At 38.9% G+C, this 22,610-nt stretch overlaps 1 protein-coding gene across 1 annotated transcript; it reads right to left on the minus strand.

Annotated features, from left to right (window-relative positions):
* Positions 1–648: 648 nt before the first annotated feature.
* Positions 649–1,947, minus strand: LOC126798605 (glucan endo-1,3-beta-glucosidase-like). The gene is made up of 2 exons (XM_050525615.1): positions 1,803–1,947; positions 649–1,698 (listed from the first exon to the last, which is right to left on the minus strand). The coding sequence occupies exons 1-2, from the start codon at positions 1,891–1,893 to the stop codon at positions 752–754; spliced, it is 1,038 nt and encodes a 345-aa protein (XP_050381572.1). The 5' UTR covers positions 1,894–1,947; the 3' UTR covers positions 649–751.
* Positions 1,948–22,610: the final 20,663 nt, after the last annotated feature.

Genomic DNA, 22,610 nt, shown 5'->3' on the forward strand with positions numbered 1-22,610 from the left:
GAATATGTTTTAAATGAAAGCACACTTGCCACTTATCAGTAGTTTTTTCAGTACAAAAAGATTGGTAATTTTTAGGTCTGGCTTCTTTTTTATTGGATAAAAGAAGTGAACTTTGTGGCATAAGCCTGATCTTCACTTGTTTCTGAGCGAAACAAGTTCTGATACCAGATAGGGTGAATCTAACTGATTCTCAAAATGTGAAGAGGCTTCTGATCTTCTTCAAAATTTCTTGAAGAACTTCGATATTTTCTTGGGATGCGTAGATTCTATGTTGTATTCTGTAGATAATATCATAGTAATTTTTGGTATTTCTTGGAATGTTATCTCTATTTCTTATTAGTTTTTTATATTTTTTTTTCTTGATGCAGTTCTTTTAAAGACATTTTAGCAAACGCTAAAAGCTCAAGTCTAGAAGCTATGATAATTGCTATGATGATAAAATAACTATTTACTTTTGAGCATAGAGGGTAGATTTAGAGATTTGTAAACTTGTCAGATAAACAAACATTAAGAATCAGGCCCACCTGTCAAAATTTTAACAAAAGGACAAAATTAGCAGAAAAAAGTAATATCTTAACGGAATATTTCAAAAGTTTTAACAGAAATACCTTATTGATATTGTAATAAGAGTTCATGGATCTTTTTGATTTTTTTTTAAATGTCAGAGATCAGATTGTTCTTATCACATGAATTCAAGGACTGTTGCTGAATTTTTCCCAAAATAAAATGTGTCTATATATGTAAAAAACTCTTAGTTGAAATTGATAGGATAAACTGGATCTTTGGTTGGTAAAAAGAGCCCAAAATTCTTCTCAGTCTCTGCTCCACCTTTCTCATTCTCATTGAACATGGCGAATATGTAAGTCTCTATCGGGCCTTCAGGTTTCTTCGGAGTGCCACCCTTGACATGGTTAATCAGATTTGAATTGTAGATTCTGGCATTCTCTATCGTTGTAACTTCACCATCGCCACCTGCAGAGGGCCAACCAGTCTCTGATACAACAATCTTCAAAGAACTACCTCCGGCCTTCTCTAGTGCAGAGTAATGTGCATCTAGAAGTGCATCAAACAAGTTTTGGTAGCCAAGGTCTCCATCTTTAACCACTGATGGATATGTGAAAAGAGCATACTGAATGTCAATATCTTGCGGATTGTCTATGTAACTAAAGTATGAGTACATATTAACAAGCAACGGAGATTGGTTTCCCACAAGAAAACTAATGATGGGATCAAGAAATGATCGATAGTCTTGCTTGAATGATCCTTTTGATGGAGGGAAAGACTCTTGGAGGATTATAGGATGAACAGCTGTGGAGACTTTAATTTTGTTTGCAAGGCCAGCCTGGGAAATTGCATTTTGAATTTTTTCCATGGCAGGGCCAACAAACGGTGCTAACAAACCTGATTCTATTTCGTTCCCAACCGCAATGTATTTGATATTTACATCTCCATACTTCACCACATTGTTTTGTACCCAGTCATCTGCATTGGCCTGGTTAGAAGAAATATCCTGAAGGCGTTCGTGTTCGACACCAAGCATGAGCTCAATGTTGGAGCCTCTTAAAGCTTCAAGAGCGTCATGGTTTGGACCATACAGCCGCATCCGTTTGATGTTATGTTGGTTGTAAAGAGATATTACTTCTTGTGGGGGTGGCAAGTTGTTTGCGACAGTTCCATAGCAAACACCAATTTGGGCATCTGCAACATAATATCACAGTGTGTGTGTAAATTATTAGCTACGAAATTAAATGCAGAGCTAACTAACCAAACAATAAGGTCTAATCAAGTGAGGGGAGAGAGACCTGTTGTGGTGAAGGTAGCCATTAAGATCTCAAACAGTAGCAACTTGGAGACTATGGAAAATACTTGGGAATCAACATGAGACTTGACCATCTTGTGTATACAAAAGGATGAACTTAGCAAGTTAAATTGTGTGCTTCAACAACATTTGAGGTTCCGGTTTTATAGGTTGGGAACTCATAAGCAGATTCTACTAATAAATACAGTGTCACTGACGTATTTCACAAGTTGCATAGAAAGCCAGCCTAACTTACCAAATTGATCATATGTTGAACAAGTCTAGTTTATTTCCCTTTGGACAAGTCGAAGAAGACTTGCTCCTAATAACTTGTCTTCATTGGAGAAAGTTAGCTTGAGCAACTTGATGCTATATATATATATATATATATATATACACAGATACACACACACACACACACACACATACTAATGAGGATTGTGCGATGACTGCGCATAGGAAGTTAAACGTACGTTTAAGGAGAGGTTATGAGATTATTAATCCTTTGACGATCGATCGTGTACAACACCAAACGTAATTACGCGCCATCCCCGTCTTCTACAGCTGCAGTGAAGAGCTACGTACAAAAGGATGAATTTAGCAAATCGCATATTAATTTCAACAACATTTTGAGATACCATCTTTATTGGTGGAAAATTCATACATGCTCATTTATAGATTAACTAAGGTAGTTAATATTCAAAGAACGGTATAGTGAACTCGACCCAGGTTTAATTGCAATTGCAAAGAGTAAGTACCTAAATCACAAGTTGCATAGCAAGCCAGAGTGCCAGCCCAACTTATCAAACAAGTAATAATCAATTGAACAAGACTAGTTTTTTTTTTTTTTGGTCAATGAACAAGACTAGTTTCTTCCCCCGGCCCTTTCGACAAGCTGTCAAGCTGATCGAAGAAGACTAGGAAATTGGTCAACTTAACCCGTCTCTTAAGGCTCCAGTCGGAAATTGTAAAGACTCCTAGTGATCGAAACTTTGAATGTTCATAAGTCCAGCAATGCATCAGCATTTTGGAATCTTTACTGCTCACTAGTTAGAAAAATTAATGTTTAAAGAAAATGAAGGCAGCATATATATATATATATATATATATATATAGTCTCTATCCAGAGTGAAGCTTCACTCTGAAATTACAGAGTGAAGTTCCAATTTTGGCACACTTTTCGGTCAAATTTTTTCACCATAAGCGATTCAATATTTAGGTATACTATTCAAGATCATCTCTACAAAGTTTCATCCAATTTGACAATGGTTTGAGCTTTCAAAATTGAGATTTACACGAACGGTTCACGTTGAACAGTTTTAATTCACGCATTGATTTGATCTAATTTCAATACCTTAACGATGTCCGAATTAGATAAAATTTTGTAGAGATGATCGACTGTATATATATATATATATATCAGTCCCTATCCAGAGTGAAGCTTCACTCTGAAATTACAGAGTGAAGTTCTAATTTTAGCACACGTTTTGGTCAAATATTTTCACCATAAGTAATTCAATATTTAGGTATACTATTCAAAATCATCTCTACAAAGTTTCATCTAATTTGACAATTGTTTGAGTTTTTAAAATTGAGATTTACACTAACGGTTCATGTTAAACAGTTTTAATTCATTCATTGATTGAATCTAATTTCAATACCTTAACGATGTAGTTGTATATATATATCGAAGTAGTTGTTGTGAGTGGATGGTAGTAGGTGAATGAAGAGATAGTGGAGGAAACAATCGGTAGTGGAGTGATTAGTTGAAAGATTAGTATATAGTGTAAATTAGTCTATATATATCATTGAATCTGTATATGCAAATCATCAATTTAAGCATCAATTCAAGATACAATTTGAGTTGGTATCAGAGCCTTTTTTTGGAGCTCTGTTTTTACCTGGGTTTCCACTGCGTTTTTTGCGTGGAACTGCATCTTCTTCATTTTGGCGCAAACGACGTTCTCTTCCCTCTCCTTCAAGCTGTGATCTTCACTGCTGCTCGGCACCTCCGCGACCCGCCCGCCGCTGCTGCTTGGTCTCCAGCCTCTGCCCCACAAGCACAGGGACATAAATACCGCACTGTCCGGCAGCAAGCTTCATTGTCGACGTCGGAGAATTTTTTTTTTCTTGAAACCCGCGACCCGCCAGCTGCTACTTAGAACCACCGGTACCCACCGCTGCACAGAACCTCGGCGAACGACGGCAGAACCTCGGCGAACGACGACAGCCCCGTCCTTTCCGAAGTCGAACCCACCGTCGGTGTCATACCCGAAGACGTGGACTCCCGTCCTGGTGCCGCCGCCGTCAACCCCTGAAGCTCCGGTGAAAGAGAAGAGGCGCGCGTCGAAAACACAAAACAAATTTTCGGCGAAAATCTGACTCGGAGACCTGCATTTAACCCGATCCGGAGACCCGCACTCGACCCGACCCGGAGACCCGCATTCGACCCGACCCGGAGACCCGCATTCGACCCGACCCGAGACCCGGATTCTTTTATCTTGGTTGTCCGGTGCACCCCAGACAGGCTCAACTTCGTTTTTATCCTATTGTGTTCCCGCTGCATCAATCCTTTTTCAATGGTTTCTGGAGACGTCACAGAGGGTTCTCCCATTCATGGTCTGGTTAGACGTGGTCATAACACAGCAGGAGGAGCAATACCTCTCGCATCCATTGGTATGGCTTTAAATATTTCTAACTTTGTTGGTTTTGATACATGGATTATTGATTCTGGTGCATCTGATCATATGACTTATGACAAATCTTATTTTACCGTATTATCTCCTCCACCAGTACCCTATGTTACTAATGCTAATGGTGAGGCGTTTCCCGTATTAGGGAAAGGGTCAGTTCGTATTACTCCTACAATAGAGCTTCACAATGTGCTATATGTACCTGCTTTATCTCATCACTTGATCTCTGTTCCCCAATTGAACACTGACGCTAAGTGTTCTGTGACATTTTTTCCTATGTATGTCATATTTCAGAATCTTCTCACCGGAGAGTTAATTGGTCAGGGGTATCTGAGGGGCCGGTTGTTTCATCTAGATCAGACATATGCAGGGGAGAAACCAGGGGCACAGTCTCGAACCGCTTTACTCTCCACTTCTGATAAGCTAAGTGAAGTTTGGTTATGGCATCGTCGCTTACGGCATCCATCTTTTAGTGTTATGAAAAAATCTATGCCTACTTTGTTTATTAATGTGGATGAGTCACTTTTACGTTGTGAGACATGTGTTTTGGGCAAGAGTCATCGATCTACATATTCCCCTAGCACTTCTAATAGACGTTCTATTCCTTTTGAATTAATTCATTCTGATGTTTGGGGGCCTTCCAAAGAGTCTACTGTGTCAGGGATGCGGTATTATGTGTCATTTATTGATGATTGCACCCGTCTTTCATGGGTTGTTCTCCTCAAAACTAAAGATGAGGTTTTTCCAGCTTTTCAAGCCTTCTATAATACTGTTCAAACACAATATAATGCAACAATTAGAGTTCTTCGGTCTGATAATGGGGGGGGGGAATATGTGCATCATGTCTTTCAAGAGTTTTTTAACACACACGGAATTGTTCATCAAACAACGTGTCCTTACGCGTCATTTACTTGATATGGCTCGGTGTCTTCTTTTTAGTGCCCATATGCCTAAATACCTGTGGGGTGATGCTGTCATCACTTCCGCTCACCTCGTTAATCGTCTTCCCTCTCGTGTCCTTCAGGGAAAAGTTCCATATGAGGTACTTGCATCTCATGTATCATTACCCTCTTTTCATAATCTTCATGCCCGTGTTTTCGGTTGTGTTGCTTTTGTTCATCTTCCAAAACATCAACGGTCTAAATTGGATGCCTGAGCAGTTAAATGTGTGTTTGTTGGGTATGGCGGACATCAGAAAGGGTACCGGTGCTATCATCCACCTACCAGGAGGTACTATGTCACTATGGATGTTACTTTCTTTGAGGACATGAGCTATTTTACCTCTTCCGATACTGCTCTTCAGGGGGAGAATTCATATTTTGAAGACCTGTATCATGGAGAGGGGGAGACAAGTAAGCCAGTAGATATGGTGACCGGTTCAATTGAGATTACCCATGTGTCAGCTACACAGACACCACCGGATGATGCCGGGTCTCCAGTCACTCCAGACATTCAAGTACCAAACGATGACAACACAAATGCCCCTCATATCTCCCGTACTACTAATTCTACACCTGACCAATACTCTCCTGGTACAGAAGATCACTCATCTGAGGTTAGTCATCCTATTGGGGCTAATACTAGTGAAGCTAATAGTAGACAATATGTCTTGCCAAATAGGTCTACTCGGGGTCAGCCAACAAAAAAGTACGAACCCACCCTTCAGGCTAAAGCTAAGTATCCTGTGGCAAATTTTATGTCTACCAAAAGGTTGTCTAAGTCATATGCATCATTTGTGAATCAAATATCTACTGTATCAGTACCTAACAAAGTGCAGGATGCATTGGGAGATCCAAAATGGAGGAAAGCCATAGAAGAAGAGATGGAAGCATTACAAAAGAACAATACTTGGGAGCTTGTATCTCCACCATATGGCAAGAAGACTGTAGGATGTCGTTGGGTTTTTTCGGTGAAGCATAATCCAGATGGGTCAGTAAGCCGGTATAAAGCACGCCTAGTAGCGAAGGGGTTCACTCAAACATATGGCATAGACTATGATGAGACATTTGCACCTGTTGCAAAGATAAACACTATCCGGGTATTGCTCTCTGTCGCTGCTAACTTGAACTGGCCACTTAGGCAATTTGATGTTAAAAATGCATTCCTTCATGGAGAACTAACAGAGGAAGTATACATGGATCTTCCGCCTGGATATGTGGCCGCTTCTCCAAGTAACTTCGTGTGCAGATTGAGAAAGTCTTTGTATGGTCTTAAACAGTCACCTCGTGCTTGGTTTGGAAGATTCTCACAATTCATGAGGAAAATTGGCTATATGCAGAGTAATTCAGACCACACATTATTTCTCAAACATCAACAAGGGAAGGTAACAGCCCTAATCATATATGTTGACGATATGGTAGTTACTGGTAATGATACTATTTAGGTGAACAGATTACAAAAGCAGCTAGCCACATGGTTTGAGATGAAGGACCTAGGTGTACTCAAGTATTTCTTGGGCATTGAGGTAGCCCGGGGAAGTGATGGTATCTATCTGTGTCAGAGGAAGTACATCCTTGATCTATTAACGGAGACAGGTATGTTAGATTGTACTCCAATTGATACTCCTATTGAGCAGAACCATCGGCTAGCAGAGTACCCAGATCAAGTGCCCACTGACAAAACTCGTTATCAGAGGCTAGTTGGACGCCTGATTTATTTGTCACATACCAGGCCAGATATTGCGTATGCAGTAAGTGTAGTAAGTCAGTTCATGCATAATCCCAGCGAGGACCACATGGATGCTGTTGTAAGGATCTTGAGGTACTTAAAGTCAGCTCCGGGGAGAGGAGTAATGTTCTCTAATCACAATAGAATCCTTGAAATTTGTGGCTTCACAGATGCAGACTGGGCTGGAAATATTACAGATCGAAGATCCACATCAGGGTACTTTACCTTTGTTGGGGGTAACCTTGTTACATGGAAGAGTAAGAAACAAAATGTGGTAGCTCGATCTAGTGCTGAAGCAGAGTACAGAGGTATGGCTCAAGGAGTATGCGAATTGTTATGGCTTAGAAACTTGCTACAAGATTTGGGTATTAAACCTAAATGTGCTATGCATTTGTACTGTGACAACAAGGCAGCTATTGATATTTCACAGAATCCTGTACAACATGATTGTACAAAACATGTGGAGGTTGATCGTCACTTTATAAAAGAGAAGCTAGACGCGAAGATCATCAGTTTTCCTTTTGTTCCTACAGAAGAGCAACTTGCCGATATGCTCACAAAAGGAGTATCTAAGAAAGCTTTTTATGACTCACTTGGCAAGTTGGGCATGGTTGATATGCATGCGCCAACTTGAGGGGGAGTGTGAGTGGATGGTAGTAGGTGAATGAAGAGATAGTGGAGGAAACAATCGGTAGTGGAGTGATTAGTTGAGAGATTAGTATATAGTGTAAATTAGTCTATATATATCATTGAATCTATATATGCAAATCATCAATTTAAGCATCAATTCAAGATACAATTTGAGTGTTGTATATATCCACCGTGACTTTTTTATCATCTTCCCTATTATCTACTAGTTGAGCACTTATTTATCCTTTCATGACTTAAATCTTAGACCTTCGACCGTAACCTTTTTCAATTATCAGTTTCTTATGAATATTGATGCATGGTCTCTAAACAATCTAAACAGATTAAGCAAGATTTGGGGTCGTCATCTAGTAATTTAGTGATCAAGTTAAGCTAGCCGGCCGCGAGTGGAGTTAAGCCAAATAAGTTGATGGCTTTGATTAGATATCCATGCATGATGATGCATCGATCATCACAATGAGTCGTATGTACGTAGCCTTTTTATTGCTGGATTAAACTTTTACGGAAAATTTACCCAGCAGTTCGTGGTCGTTTTCATAATTTGTTGCTGAAGGTTGCCTTTATTGCTAGATGGTTCCTGACTTCCTGTGGATGTGTACAACTGGATCTTACGACCTTGGCTGGGAGTGTTAGAGAGGAGAGATCCCACATCTAAGAAATGACAAAGAAAATAAAGCTTATAAGTGGGTAGATAATAACCAATTGTACCGAGGCCTTTTGTGATTAAAACCCAACACCTGTGAGGTGGTTAAGTTGGGACAATATCGGTACAGTTGGTCCACGGGCCACGCTTGTCACTGTTTAACATGGTATCAGAGCGGGTCCCTCTCCAGTCGCGCCTCCAATCTTTCGTGGGCCCGAGTTGGGTGCCACTTTGTCATGTCATCGGAGGATTTCCGATTGGATGGCTACTAAGTGTCGTTAGTTACTGGACCTTAGTTTCTTTCATCCCAGTATATGGGATGTTAATCTGTCACGTGCAGACCTAAAAATTAGGTTGCCCGTGAGGGGGCGTGTTAGAGAGGAGAGATCCCACATCTAAGAAGTGACAAAGAAAATAAAGCTTATAAGTGGGTGGATAATAACCAATTGTACCGAGGCCTTTTGTGATTAAAACCCAACACCTGTGAGGTGGTTAAGTTGGGACAATATCAGTATAGTTGGTCCACGGGCCACGCTTGTCACTGTTTAACAGGGAATACGTGGTGCCGATGCCTGCAACTTTTTTGCGGTCAGGTAACATGTTCTAACAATTGTTACGCTGAGTTTGTTCTATAATTATTGAATATTAAGAAGTCAGTTGTCAAAATCATCTCAATTGGCAATTATGATTCCGTGTTGATCTGATCTCCTTGAATACTGAAAAGATCATTAGATTCTGAGTTCTGTTTCTGACAATAAAGTGTAAATTTTTCAAAGACTACCTAAAAGTCTGCACAACATGGCATTAAGCCTTTTGGGGTTGAGCTAATTTTAGGCCTTGATTTAAAAAAGAATAATTGAAACGGTAAGTTGAGATTTTCTATATATATAGGTAGGTTAGAGAGTGAACGTCTACAGTGCACCAAAAGTGTGGATGTCACCGCTTTCGGCGATTGGCGACGCGCAATGACGGCGCAGAAAGTACTGGATGTGCTCTCCCCCTCCCGATGCTCTTCTATGTGCCGGTCGAAGCTCCATCGCCGACTACGGCAGTCGGAATATATAAATTTCTAGAAATTTTAAGTTTATGGGAAATTTGCAAATTCCGGTCACCGTGCGCCGATGATGAAGCTCCGACCGGCACATACAGGAGCGCCAAGAGGGGGGAGCACGGTCGACATCATCTGTGTCATCGTTACGCGTTTCCGGTCGCCGGAGTCGTGAACGTCTACTCTATATATATATATATATATATATATATATATATATCAGTGTTCGAAATATCGGATATATCGGCCGATATATCGCCGATATTTCGAATCCGATACGATAAGGGCATATCAGTCAAAATTTATCGGTCAATGCAGAAATGTGGTCAACGGCTATATATCGGGTTAACCCAATATATCGGTAGGTTCTTTCTTGTGAAACGACGTTGTTTGATGCAATTATGCAAAAATGAAATCAAAACCCGTCGTCGCCATCTCGCCTTCGACCTTCGACTTCGTCGCTTCGATCTGGAAGACTGGAACTCTGCTTCAACCTTCAAGAAGAGCTCTCCCTGTCGCCATCGCCATTGCCTCACCTCACCGGGGGGTATCCGATTCCGAGAAGAGAGCATTCGCCATTGCCATCGCCATCGCCTCACCTCATTGGGGGGTATTCGATTCCGAGAAGACAGCCGTCGCCATCGCCATCGCCTCACCTCACCAGGGGTATGTGATTCTGACAAGAGAGTCGTTGCCGTTTCCGTCGCCATGACGGTTTCGCAATAGGCCAACAAGTAAATTTTCTTTATATCGTTCTGGGATGAATTTTCTTCATTTTCTTGTTAATTTATGCGGTTGGAACCCCTTAGAGCGCATATTATGCTTTTTGTGAATTATATCTTTGATTCTTGGATTAGTTGGATATAAGGAACTCAGATGTGTAGGTTGTGTAGCCCAATGTATGATTATTGAGACTAGTTTACGTGAACCAGTGTAATTTCAATCCATGACTAGCTCCAGCATCTTCCTGTTTGTGTTGATATTTGCTCAAATGTGCTTTAGAAATTAGAAAAAATCTTGCTTAAATGTGCTTTACCAAGAGTCAGTGAAGCTAATACTGGAGTGCAAAATAGCAATTGTCTGAGTTGAAGACAAAATGCAGAAATATATAGGAGCTACCTAGGTACAATTATATTGTGGATACTATAGTAATACTTGAATAAACTGAGAACTTTGTAGATGCATTACATATTGTAGCCTACTGCCTATTGCCTATTGATCAAATGATATTGTTCAAAACCAAACAAGGATGGACCAGCTGTTATCAAATCACATGATAAGACAACTTGATCAAGCACAAAGAAAACCCATAAATTCAGGACTAAATTGAAACAGAAACTGCAACAAAACTATCTAATATGAAACAATATTGAGAAGCAAAAAGAAATGAAGCAAAACTCACTGGCCATAAACTTGGAAAAGATCAAAAGAAACCAAAAGCATATCAAGTTATGATCTTTTTCCATTTATAGCAGCAGGCCTAGACCCTCGGTGACAGGTAGGACAAAGAACAAAGAGAGTACATGGATGCTGAATTGTAGTAAATTTGAACCCAAAAACCTAAACCAACAAAGGAAATAACTACACAGCAATTAAGAGCAGTAGAAACACAGGTAGGACTACAGATAGACACAGAAAAAAAGCAGATTAGGGAAAGTGCTGCTGCTGCAAGTACCACAAGAAAAAGAAAGACTGAGAAAGATGCTGGTATTACTATATCAATCCGACTTAACAACTGGGGTTCTCTTTTTCAACTGGGGTCAGAGGAAGAAGAAGCAGAAGAAGAAGAAGGAAGGAAATATCAGATAACACACAATACCTAACTACATGGTCACTTGCTCACTCAATCACTTATTTATGACAAAGATAGAGATAGAGAGAAGCAAACAAACAGACAGAGAAAGCAGAGCAAGACTACTCAGTCACTCACTCAAGCAGATATACATATACCAGATTAGTGTTGTAGTAAGGCAACTTGATCACATGATCAGATCCTCCTATCCAGATCAAAGCGCAACATCAAAGTCAAAAATCAACTACTCATATCTGCCTATGCAGCTTGCTTTTATACCATAGTTCCTTCATTATTGAATAGATTACTTAAGCATGGTCAAGAGTTCACAGGTGTACAAAAGTAATAGACTCACAAATATGCAATTTCCAAACCTGAGAAGCGACAATGATTTTAAGTCAAAAAAACATGTAAACAATATACATACTTACAAACCAAAGAAATATGGCCCAGGAAGACCTAGAGTCATCTGTGATCAACCTAACAAAACAGTTGCAATATAATTGATTAGAACAAAGGAGCAAAAAGTAAAGACAAAACAATATCAAGATAAAACAAAAGGGGAAAAACTTCTTACTTCTCTCAAATATCGCAATCTGATTACATAAGCTCTCCGTGGTCTGGAGGCATTTAAGGTCTCTTGGGCACTTTCATATATGCGTCAAGATCCCTATACAGATATGTAATGACCACTATCATATACTACAAATCAGTTTTCATGGACACTACTACTGATCAAGTAGCAGAAAGTAGTTATGTCTATAACGAGAGAATATAACTCATCGTAGTCAATACAAGGATAATAAGAGAATCTTTGCGCCATAAGTCCTGCAAATATTGCATGACTTCATCTTTTTCAGTACACTTACGAACAATGACTAACATAACAAGTCTAGTTCAGCCTGTATTGATTCTTTCCACTTCGGTCAAGTTGCTCATCGGTGATACTTTACAACAGAATACGAGCATAAGCGAATACATCATCAATCATGGGAGATCAATCCATTAACACATGTGCGCGCTTATACGATCAATTGAGAGATTTCTTTTGTTCTCGAACATCAACAAAAGGAGTCTATAGCGTCCCACATAAACTTAGTTGATAGACATGTTCAGAGAATATCTCTTGATGATGGGCGAAATACTTGTGCCTACGCACCTCACTTCTTTCTGTTTTTTTTATTCTAAAGAATAATGGTATCCTCCTCATCTAGGTAGGAGCTAAGACCTAAGCTATGACCCTTACTAGTCCATCTTTGTGTTTTCCGCCCTTGTTTTGTGATGCAATACCACAGGCGCCGACAACACCACAACGTACGACGATGTCATCGCCGGTTTCCTTCCCACTATGAGGGATGGTGACAACAGTGCTAGGAACAGGTCATGTGAAATTCTTCCATATTTTGAGAGTTTCAATCTTACCGACACATCACAACATTTATGGTAAAGTCATTGAGCATTAAATTTTTGACTTTCTAGATGATGATAATGCGTTGCACTTATTGCTTACTCAGAGCAGTGCATGATCTTAATGAGACATAGTGCCACATCACGTCAATTCCTAGCATTAAAACCGGAATGAGAGCATTCCATATCTCCCCTAACGACGGGAAGTATGTCTTATCAAAGTGACCGTCTGCGGATATTCCCATGATAGAGATTCACTGTTGTAGATTGGGAATAGCAGACAAGTGTTGGTGATTCATAAATCATAACCAACCAAAATACTTAATCGTTTCATGTAGACCCATATGAGATACTAAAATGGAGGCACATAAGAAACTTATCCAAATAGGCGTTAATGAAAAGAATGTTGGGATCGTATTGGTGAGTTGTGGGTCTAAAACGAATAAGTGTTGCTGCATGCAATATCATTACATATGTCAATCCAACGATGGGCAGGTTAGTACCCATAACTAAGGCCGAGCCTCTGCTGCATCGTACTGTGAATAACCTGAGGAATTATATGGTCAACGACGATCCCAGTAGACATGCAAAATGAAATCATCAAAGGTCTTGGAGGTGAACTCTCCAACGGTATCCAATTGAAAAGAGTAGAAAGGATGGAAGGGTGGTTGATCGATTCGATTACTCAAGATTAATATTAACCCTATAAGCATCGTTAGTAGTATAAAGCAAGAGGGTATCGTTCACAAACCGGGGATCCATCCAGGGTAAAGAATCACAAATATTTAATAACTTCATAAGAGTTTGAGGATTTTGGGATATAGGATCGGTATCAAAACAGAAAATAAAACCTAAACTAATATATACATGAGATCAACCAATCAACACATAAGCAATTACCAAACAAATAACATAAGAACAAAGGTAACGAAATCTAATCTCATTTAAGTTAATGCCGTAAGGTTCATTATACATCCTAAAATTGGTTATGTAGTTAAGTTCCTCCCAAGGTTCCTAACTCAATGACACTTTAACACATTCGAACTTAGCCCCAGCCTCATTCGAAATCTAACATACTAACCCATCATGCAATTACGTATCACATAGAGAAATTAACATATTCAAAGGCACAAGTCCAACTGAACTTAGGCAATAATCGGTGAAGGTGAAAAAGAACAAACAATTAATCAACTCCCAAGTATCAAAATCATTTATAACTTTGGAGTATTACACATGTAACGTCAACTTCCAGGTATCAATCACACACATAAGTAAGAACATACCGAAAATCATTTAAATAAATAAACAAAAACTCATGCATAAAACCTAAAATCATTGAATAAAAATCGAAAACCTTAATTCATCATGTCATTCGAAAATTACAAATATCTCATAGACAAGAATAAAAATAACTTCAACAAAACCTATGTAACATCCCTAAATTCAGAACAGTAAACTTTCGAATTTGTGGATGCTAGCACTCTGATATAACTTCAATAAATGAAATTACGTTACAGCAGCTGAATATCTTATCCAAGTTTAACAAAACACTTATATTTCAAACTGTAACAAAACGTAAATACACTTGTAAGTTGTACAGTATTCAACTCTCACAAGTCCTCACCAAAATAGGAAAATGAACAGAAGCAAAAACAGCACACTGTTGTTAAACTGCTCGCTCCTTCCGGCTCTACTACTGCGAAGTACCTGCAGTACTACCCCATGCACCAATAATGGTACACCAGGATTGTAAACACAAACCTGGTCAGCTACAACGCTGGTATGAGTAAACTAAAAGAATTACTCAAGGATAATGTAACATATTTCTAAACTCATAAATATATATAAAACAACATTATCATCACAACACTAACAACGTCAACTCGCAACCAATGCCACAACAAATGCCACATATTGCCACACAAGCATAATCACAACTCACAATCACATCGCAACACATGCAGAACATTCTGGGTTAATGCGACCCTCAGGTCGCACCCAAAAGATTGGCAGTAATACTAGAGCTCTAGATGATCATCCCACAACCGGCCAAGGAGTGGTTCTGACATATGCCTACGCCACTAATGCTGCCACACAGGCAGAACATTGAAATTCATTTTGCCACTTGGGCCGCCACTAAGGCTAAATCATATGTATTCATTTTCTTTCGCCAAACTGGCCGCTACTAAGGCAGAACAACTCGCACAAAGTCTTTTGCCTAAAAAGGCCGCCACAAAGTCAACACCACAACCCACAAAGCTACACACGCAATAATCATACCGGAAGGTACATTTTCTTCTCTTCCGGTAACAACAAAATAATCACAACACAATAACGCCGGAAGGTACATTTTCTTCCCTTCTGGTCACACAACATATAAGCACTTCGACTATACAAATATTCCATCCAAAAACCTCCAATTTACCGAGAGATACATTTTATTCCCCCTCGGTCCCATCCTCCACAATTCAATGAAAACCAACTAAAAATACACAATATATTTCACAAATATAGTAGTTTTATATATTTAGTGATAAATATATGCATATCCTATTACCATTTAGATATACGTATATAATCACCAAATATATACACATTTATATTCAATCACACAACAAGTAAAAATATGTAAAATGTAAGTTTACACGTTTAGTTACCGCCAAGGTAACTAGACCAAACGTGAGGTTTACTCACCTTTTCGCTCCCGCAAACAACTTGTAATCCTCAAGTGAGATCACTCGCTTGCTCCTTCAATTTCCTAAATGACAAAACATCACTTAGTAAAAAAAACAGAACTAAAACCACTCAACACAACAAACCCTCTTTTAACATAAAGAAACTCCACACCTTCTTCCTTATGTAACTCTCGGTCTCTCTCTTCTTCTCAACTATTCCAAAATAGCAACAAAATCATAACCAATTAAACCACTTCACAACTAACCACTTAACCAAAAATTCACCTAAAACAGAGACACAACTAACTAGCCAAACCAGCAACAAACCCACTGTCCACACACTCTTAACTTCCCTCAACTCAACCTAACTCAACCTCACTGCCCCAAACACAACCTCACAGCAAAATAAGTCAAGGTAAGAAACTCTTTACCACAAAAATACTGACAGCAAGGTTGAGGGACTGCTAGAGGGCAGTGGCAATTCTCCTCCTCTCCAAAGCCTATGCAGCTGTGAAGTTAACCCCTGAAGTGACCTAAGACTCTATTCCAACAGTGATGCCGCAGCTTGCAGTGGCAAAGTCCCCAGCTGCAGGTATGTTACTGCCGGAGTTCCTTGGACATGCATGGAGGGGTGTGAATGTTCAGTTGGGTGCAAAGTTGCGTCAGTACAGCTCTAGGATGACTGGTGGTGAAATATTGGTGGCGGAATGGAGAGTTTGGAGTGAGGGAAGATTTTTTTGAAACAAGGAAGAAATGGAGTCGGTTGAAGAAGAAGAGAAATGAAGAGGAAAGAAGAATAAATGGAAAAGTCTCGGGCTGGAGAGAGAGAAGGAGAAGATGAAACTAAATAGATATTTTCCAATACCTCATCTCCTCATTTGACCCTTCCCACAACAACTTCCGTAATTAAAATCTCGCTCCTCCGACTTCTGATTACTACGTGTCACATGTCTACACACTCGTTTTGACGAGCTCTACGACTTTTGTGAAGGAAATTTTCGGAAACGAGCGACGGATCAAAAATCAACTCTTGAGTCAACCGAATTAAATCGAAAAACGACTTAATTGTTCTCGAAACGATTTTTCTACTTCGAATGAAGGTTCTTTAAAAGACGTAGAATATGGATATAACCAAAATATCATTTCATTAATCTTCATGAAATTACAAGACATTAGTAATCAAATTCAGGTTATTACAACCTAAACAGAAATCATCTAAGAACAAGAACATAAAAACCTGAAAACTAAACATGAAGAACATATAGTTATACTTTATAATTCTCCTTCCAAGGTTCCTTACAAAGGCAGCACGAAATCTTCAAGAGTATGGTATCCTAGGCTCCCCAGCTTTGGACAGAAAATATGGTGAAGGGTGGAAATAGGAAAGTATGAATCCTACTCGAACAAGGAATCATATCTCACCAAGGATTCTTAACACTTAGCACGATTTCATCATCAATTCACTCATAATTGATATAAGATCTACCTAGAGACTTATTCATACAAAAGAAACTAAAACATACTAAATAAGAGGTAACAAAGAGTAAGAATAGGGCATAAATACATTAAGAACGTCACACTTTGTGCTCCTATCAGTGGTGAACCCTTAGATTGATTAACTTAGCTTAAAACTTAGGAAATGCAGCGTTCCTTATAGGAAGCTGATAGGAGCACTTTGTGCGACGTTCTTAACATGTTTTTACCTCAATTTGTATTTTGTTTAGCCCTTATTGTTGTACTATTGAGTCATTAAGTCGTAGTAAGAGTCTTGGGCGGTATTGGATGCATTTTTGTGCTTACATGAGTTAAAAACGCATAATTGGTCTAGAGTCCTAATTTGACTAGGAATCCTTGTTAGGTTTTGAAACTAATTATCTCTTACTTATGATTTTATTTTCTTATTTTCAGATTTGATTGAAGAGATAATTAAAGAAAAAGAGATTGAGCCAAGTCATGCAACAATTAAATAGAAGATGATCATTAAAGGCATAAAACATGGCATGTTTTAGGGAATAAAACATGGCATGTTTTAGGGATTAAAGTATGACATGTTTTAGGGAACAAAACATAGCATGATTTAAGGGATTAAAGCATTGCATTATAATATGAGGAAAGATGCAACTACCCTCATTCTTTCCTCTATATATACATGGCTTCATCTCTCAAATAATATCACTTCTCCTTTGCTTTCAAGAGCCAAAACTCTACCAAAATACTACCTCAAACATCATTCACCAAAACAACAAGCCATTCTCCCCCATATACAAATTTCATCTCCACCGAAATCACCTTGAAGACACACCTCCAAGGTTCCTACAACGTGTGATTCTCGCAACTCATCTCCACGGATTTGTTCGTTTTTGATTTTTTTTACAATACTTTGTCTATAAAGATTGTAGTATGATGTTTGTGTGGGATTATTGTTTTGTATTAAGAATCGAAATTTTCAGATTGTTTTATTGGATTTTTGGATCTTTGCCGAATTGATGGTTTTCTATAATTAATGAGTTTGTATTTCTATTGTTGTGTTCTAATCATATTTCTCATACTTTTAGATAATTTTCAGATATGTGCATATGAATTTAGTGCTTGGATGCATTCCCTAAGATTGTGTTTGAGTGCTATATTCATCAACCATATTGACACAAATCAAATCATGCCCTAAGTAGGTTCGATTTGTGTTGATTAAAGTGGTAAAAATTCTGGAAATTTGCATGTGAAACCATGGTGGGTGACGCCATACATGAAACATGTCTCCAACAAAGATTTGGTGCTTAAATGTAATCTTGTTTGATTTCTACTCTAAGTGTTATTGAATTCGATTGCATGCAAATTTAGATTAGGCCCTAAGTCAATCTAAATGTTAATTGAAATCTTGCACGATTAGATGATCCCCTAAAGCTCTAATTGTATTGGTGTCTAAAAAGTATGTAATTGGTCGAATTAGAATGCATGATAGGTTCGAACTTGTAATTATGTGATGTAATGGTAAATTTGGTATAAGTTTGTTAAAGAGAAGTCGATCATGTAAATAATAATTTAGGTTTTATTTTAGTAGTTAATAATCAATCTCAAACCCCCCATTATCTGTTAACACTAAAAGTTTAGAGTTCCCTTCAATTCCCCGGACTGAACGATCCCTGCTTATTCTATACTAACAATGATGTTTTACATGGTTTATTATAGACGTTTTAACAAAACGCTCTATCAGAAGCAAAGCGACATTTCACCAACGTGTCGTTGCATCAACCAATACCATAAAATACTTAGAAGGTCCGCATTCTTGGTTAAGTAAGTCCACAAATGACATCTTAAAATACGTTGTAAGAATGAAATATGTTCAATTAGAGTCTTTACATGAGAAGATTATCAATAAGAGTCACGAATTAAGCACGTTTGTCAGGAGGCCGTGCACGGGAGGCCTGCGGAGCTGTGCAGAGGCCGTACAGGGAAGCTATGGGACAGTTGCGGGGCTGCAGGGCCGTGCAGGCCTGTAGAGCTGTGCAAGGCAGCTGCGGGGCAGGCAACAGGGTTGCGTACAACCAATTTCTAGAATTTCTGACAAATATATTCCTCTCCATTTTCAACATAAGTATTCAGATAAAAATTAATTGCATGTATGGCTTTTAAAACTTAGTAAGGCACGAAGATATAAAACACAATCTTCGCACAAAATCTGTAAAATAACTACCTGCGCCATAGGACAGTGTGGGTGGTTATGTAATTAGCAAGACACTCGATTTCACGGCGGGATATACTCAAAATAAAATTTAGAAAGTCAACGACATGATGAAATTCTCTAGACAATACATCGTAGAATATTGTAAGAGGGGAGATTGAAACAAAGTGCAATCCTATCGAGTGTATCACATGACAATAGAACTACATTCTTCATCTTAAGAGTTGGAAAATATGATATTGGAGCAGGTGAATACCAACCAATTAGGGTGGTAAAAACCATCCAATTGGTATGGGTAGTCACCAAGAATAAAATCATTTGAGTTATGAAATGACTTGGAGAAAACCGGAAAAGATAACCGGAAAACCATGTCCAAATAACTCAAAACTGAATGAAACTTTGGTAGGAAAAACGCTTCAACAAAGAATGTTGGAAATTTGCCGGAAAAATAATGAGAAACGGCGTAAAATCGTTGGAAAACTCACTAGAAAACCAGTGGCACCGGTGACCGGAAAATCTGCCGCCGATGGTAGGAATCTGGCTGGTTAGGAGGCCGGACTTCATATTTACCAAGAAGTGCCGGCAGGAATCGGGTAGTGGTGTCGGAAACGCCAGAAATAGGCCGGAAGGCGGCCAAAACGTCGACAAAACATCCGTAAATGGCAGGGTTCATAATGATGTCAAATTTTGACATTCTGAGGTTCGTTTTCCAAATATTAAGTGCCAAATTCATAATGTAGTGTTATTGGGATCCCATGTAACCCAAAAGAGGCCAATTTAAGAACCACAATGAGTTGTAAACGTTGACCACTCATGCTAGATTCAAGGCAAATAAAATTCTCACGAGATCATCTTGTAAATAAGTAATACGAGAAAATTAATTGAATATGTAAATCTTTAATACAACACAAACAAACTTCTAATTCCAATAGACGAATTAAGCTAAAGTCATACTTGAAAAATAGTAAGCAGTAAACATAGTCAAAATAGATTGACAAATCAAAAGTCTGTAGCAACAAAATCTTGCATATTGGATCGGGCGGAGCCTGAGCCTATGGCTCAAAATCTGCTAACTTGAGAATGGAAGAATGTTACTTTTCCATTTCAAACGTTCCCTCAATATAAATAGATATAGGTGCCAAAAAATGGCTTGTGTTTCTTGGATGTGGAAACAACGTTATAGACGGTTATTGAATCACTTTAAACGTGTCTCATAGAATTTGCTATTTTTGGGATATTTTGCAAGCAAACGGTGCTACTTCAGAGTAGTGAATTTTAACTCAAATAAATAAGTAGGCCTTGAGATTATCGTTTATAGACATGAGATTTAGAAAATTCAAAAATTCAAGGAACAGTCGTGATGGCGACGCATCCACAAGAAACGAGGGTTGCATTGGTTTCGAATAAACGAAACAATTCAAGTATGTAATAGGAATTAAAGGTTTGTGATGTATATGGTCACAAAATAATCGATGCATATCGGCAATTCGCATGATCGCACCCAAAACAGCAGTGTACTCAGATAGCCACACGAAATCGATTTCTTCCCTTTAAATAATAATGTGACTCTTCCAAGACCATCACACGTAAAACGTCAACCAAGAGAGGAATCATGTCCCTCTTTGGTCTCATCGGCGTTATAAGTAAGGCTGGAAAAGAGACATGAAGAAGGCTAATAGCGCCCGATAATTTATATATATATGTTTAAAAGCAACAACTTTAAGAAAAGCTTACTTGGTGGTATGCCAAATATACCGCATTTAATTGAGATAGTCTCTAAATTAGTCTTCATACAAAAAAGTTGCTTGATGAATTCCTTTTCGAACTTCGTATGATGGCATAAAAAGCTTTGGGAGTAACGTCCATATTTGACAAGCATGTCATCATCATTGTACAATGAGAGATTATTTTTCCAATACGAGCACGTGAAATATCATTAGAAACAAAAACATGCCAATAAATATTTAAGTAATGAAATAGGAAAAAGAAAAGGAACGAAGAAATAGAGTTTAGGGCTATTGGGTTCGGAGGGCTATAGGGCCAAAAAGGAGCTTGGCTGATATCTTCTGGCCGGGTCGGGCTTAAGAGAACCGGGTCGGGTTCTGAATCTGCAAAACTGGGTCAACATAGACGAAAACCGATTTGGGATGTCGGTCGACACAGAGGTGAGGGCGACACAGAGGTCGGGAAGATTCTGGACGAACGTTGTAGATGCTAGGCAGACACGGGTTTGCAGAGATGTCTACCGGGACTGGCCATCGTCAGAGTGAGACGCCGACGATGCTCTGGGTTCCTCTAGGCTTCGTCGCCATTGGTTACGCGTATGGGCAGCGATGCATAGGTCGGAGCGGCATAGCAGCAAGTCATCGGTACGGGGACGACCGACGGAAGTCGATGGAGAAGATGGGGTGCCCAGAAAAAAAATATTCTGGGTGCCCATGTAGGTTCGATTGCTGGGTTTTTTTTCTCGACAACTACTTGTCGGAAACACTCAAAATTCTGGCAATGACAAGAAGATAGAGGCCGTCGGAGCATAGGGTTTCAGGGGTAGGGTTCAAAATTTCTGGTGGTGGTGGTCTCGTCGCTCAAATAGTTTAGAACAAAGTGCATGATAACGTGTTCAAGGAGGAACAGAACGAGAATAATAACAACATGAAAGAACATAACCGAACTCTTTATTGATTAATAATGGGGCCTATATATAGGCATTACATACAGAGTATCCCGATGAATCAGGAATGCATATCTATTACATTAAAACATAGTCTACTCTAATAAGGAAACTTAAATAGGCTAAGATACACAAGGGTAGAATAATAATTCTCCCGGAACAAGGAAGAATTTGAGCAGGCACGGAACTGGGATTCAAAAATGAGAGGGGCTAAATTTACAAGTACTTAAGTTGTGCTCTTCGGTTACCTAATGCATACAACTCATCTATACCCGAATTTGAATCAATAGAATCAACAATTTCTCTCTCAATATGGTCTATCATTAAATCTGCAAGAAAATCATCACTCATCTTGCTTCGAAGTCGGTTCTTAGTGAGCTTCATGGTTGAGAACGCTCTATCTGTTGTAGCTGTAGAAATAGGAAGAGTCATCACAAGATGAACAAGTCTCTCAATCAACAAGAATGGTGTCCTTGTCTTAAAAAACTCTTGACATAACTCAGAAAGGGTACATAAATCTTGAAATTATGAAAGTTCAGAGAATGGTACCAAAGTGCTCCAACTAGTCTCTTAGATCATTCACATCAGGCACATCATGAGGATAAAACTTCTCAGCCAGACAACATATTTTGTCAATGTCAAATTATTGAAAAAATCAAATCTAGGACCCAAGGCACAACTAAGAATCAAGAGCTCCCTTGTTTGCTCATTGAATCTACTGTTTAGTTCTATCAATTGAAAATCAATTACAACATTGAATATTTCAACACGATCATAATGCTCAATAGTGACACAATTTTATTGTTGACAAAGACGATTTGTACCTTCCATATGACGAGCACTAAAATATGGAGTACCAACGGTATGCGTGTCACAAAACGATACAACA

Source organism: Argentina anserina, chromosome 6 (assembly GCF_933775445.1).
Source record: "Argentina anserina chromosome 6, drPotAnse1.1, whole genome shotgun sequence".
Classification (NCBI taxonomy): Eukaryota; Viridiplantae; Streptophyta; class Magnoliopsida; order Rosales; family Rosaceae; genus Argentina; species Argentina anserina.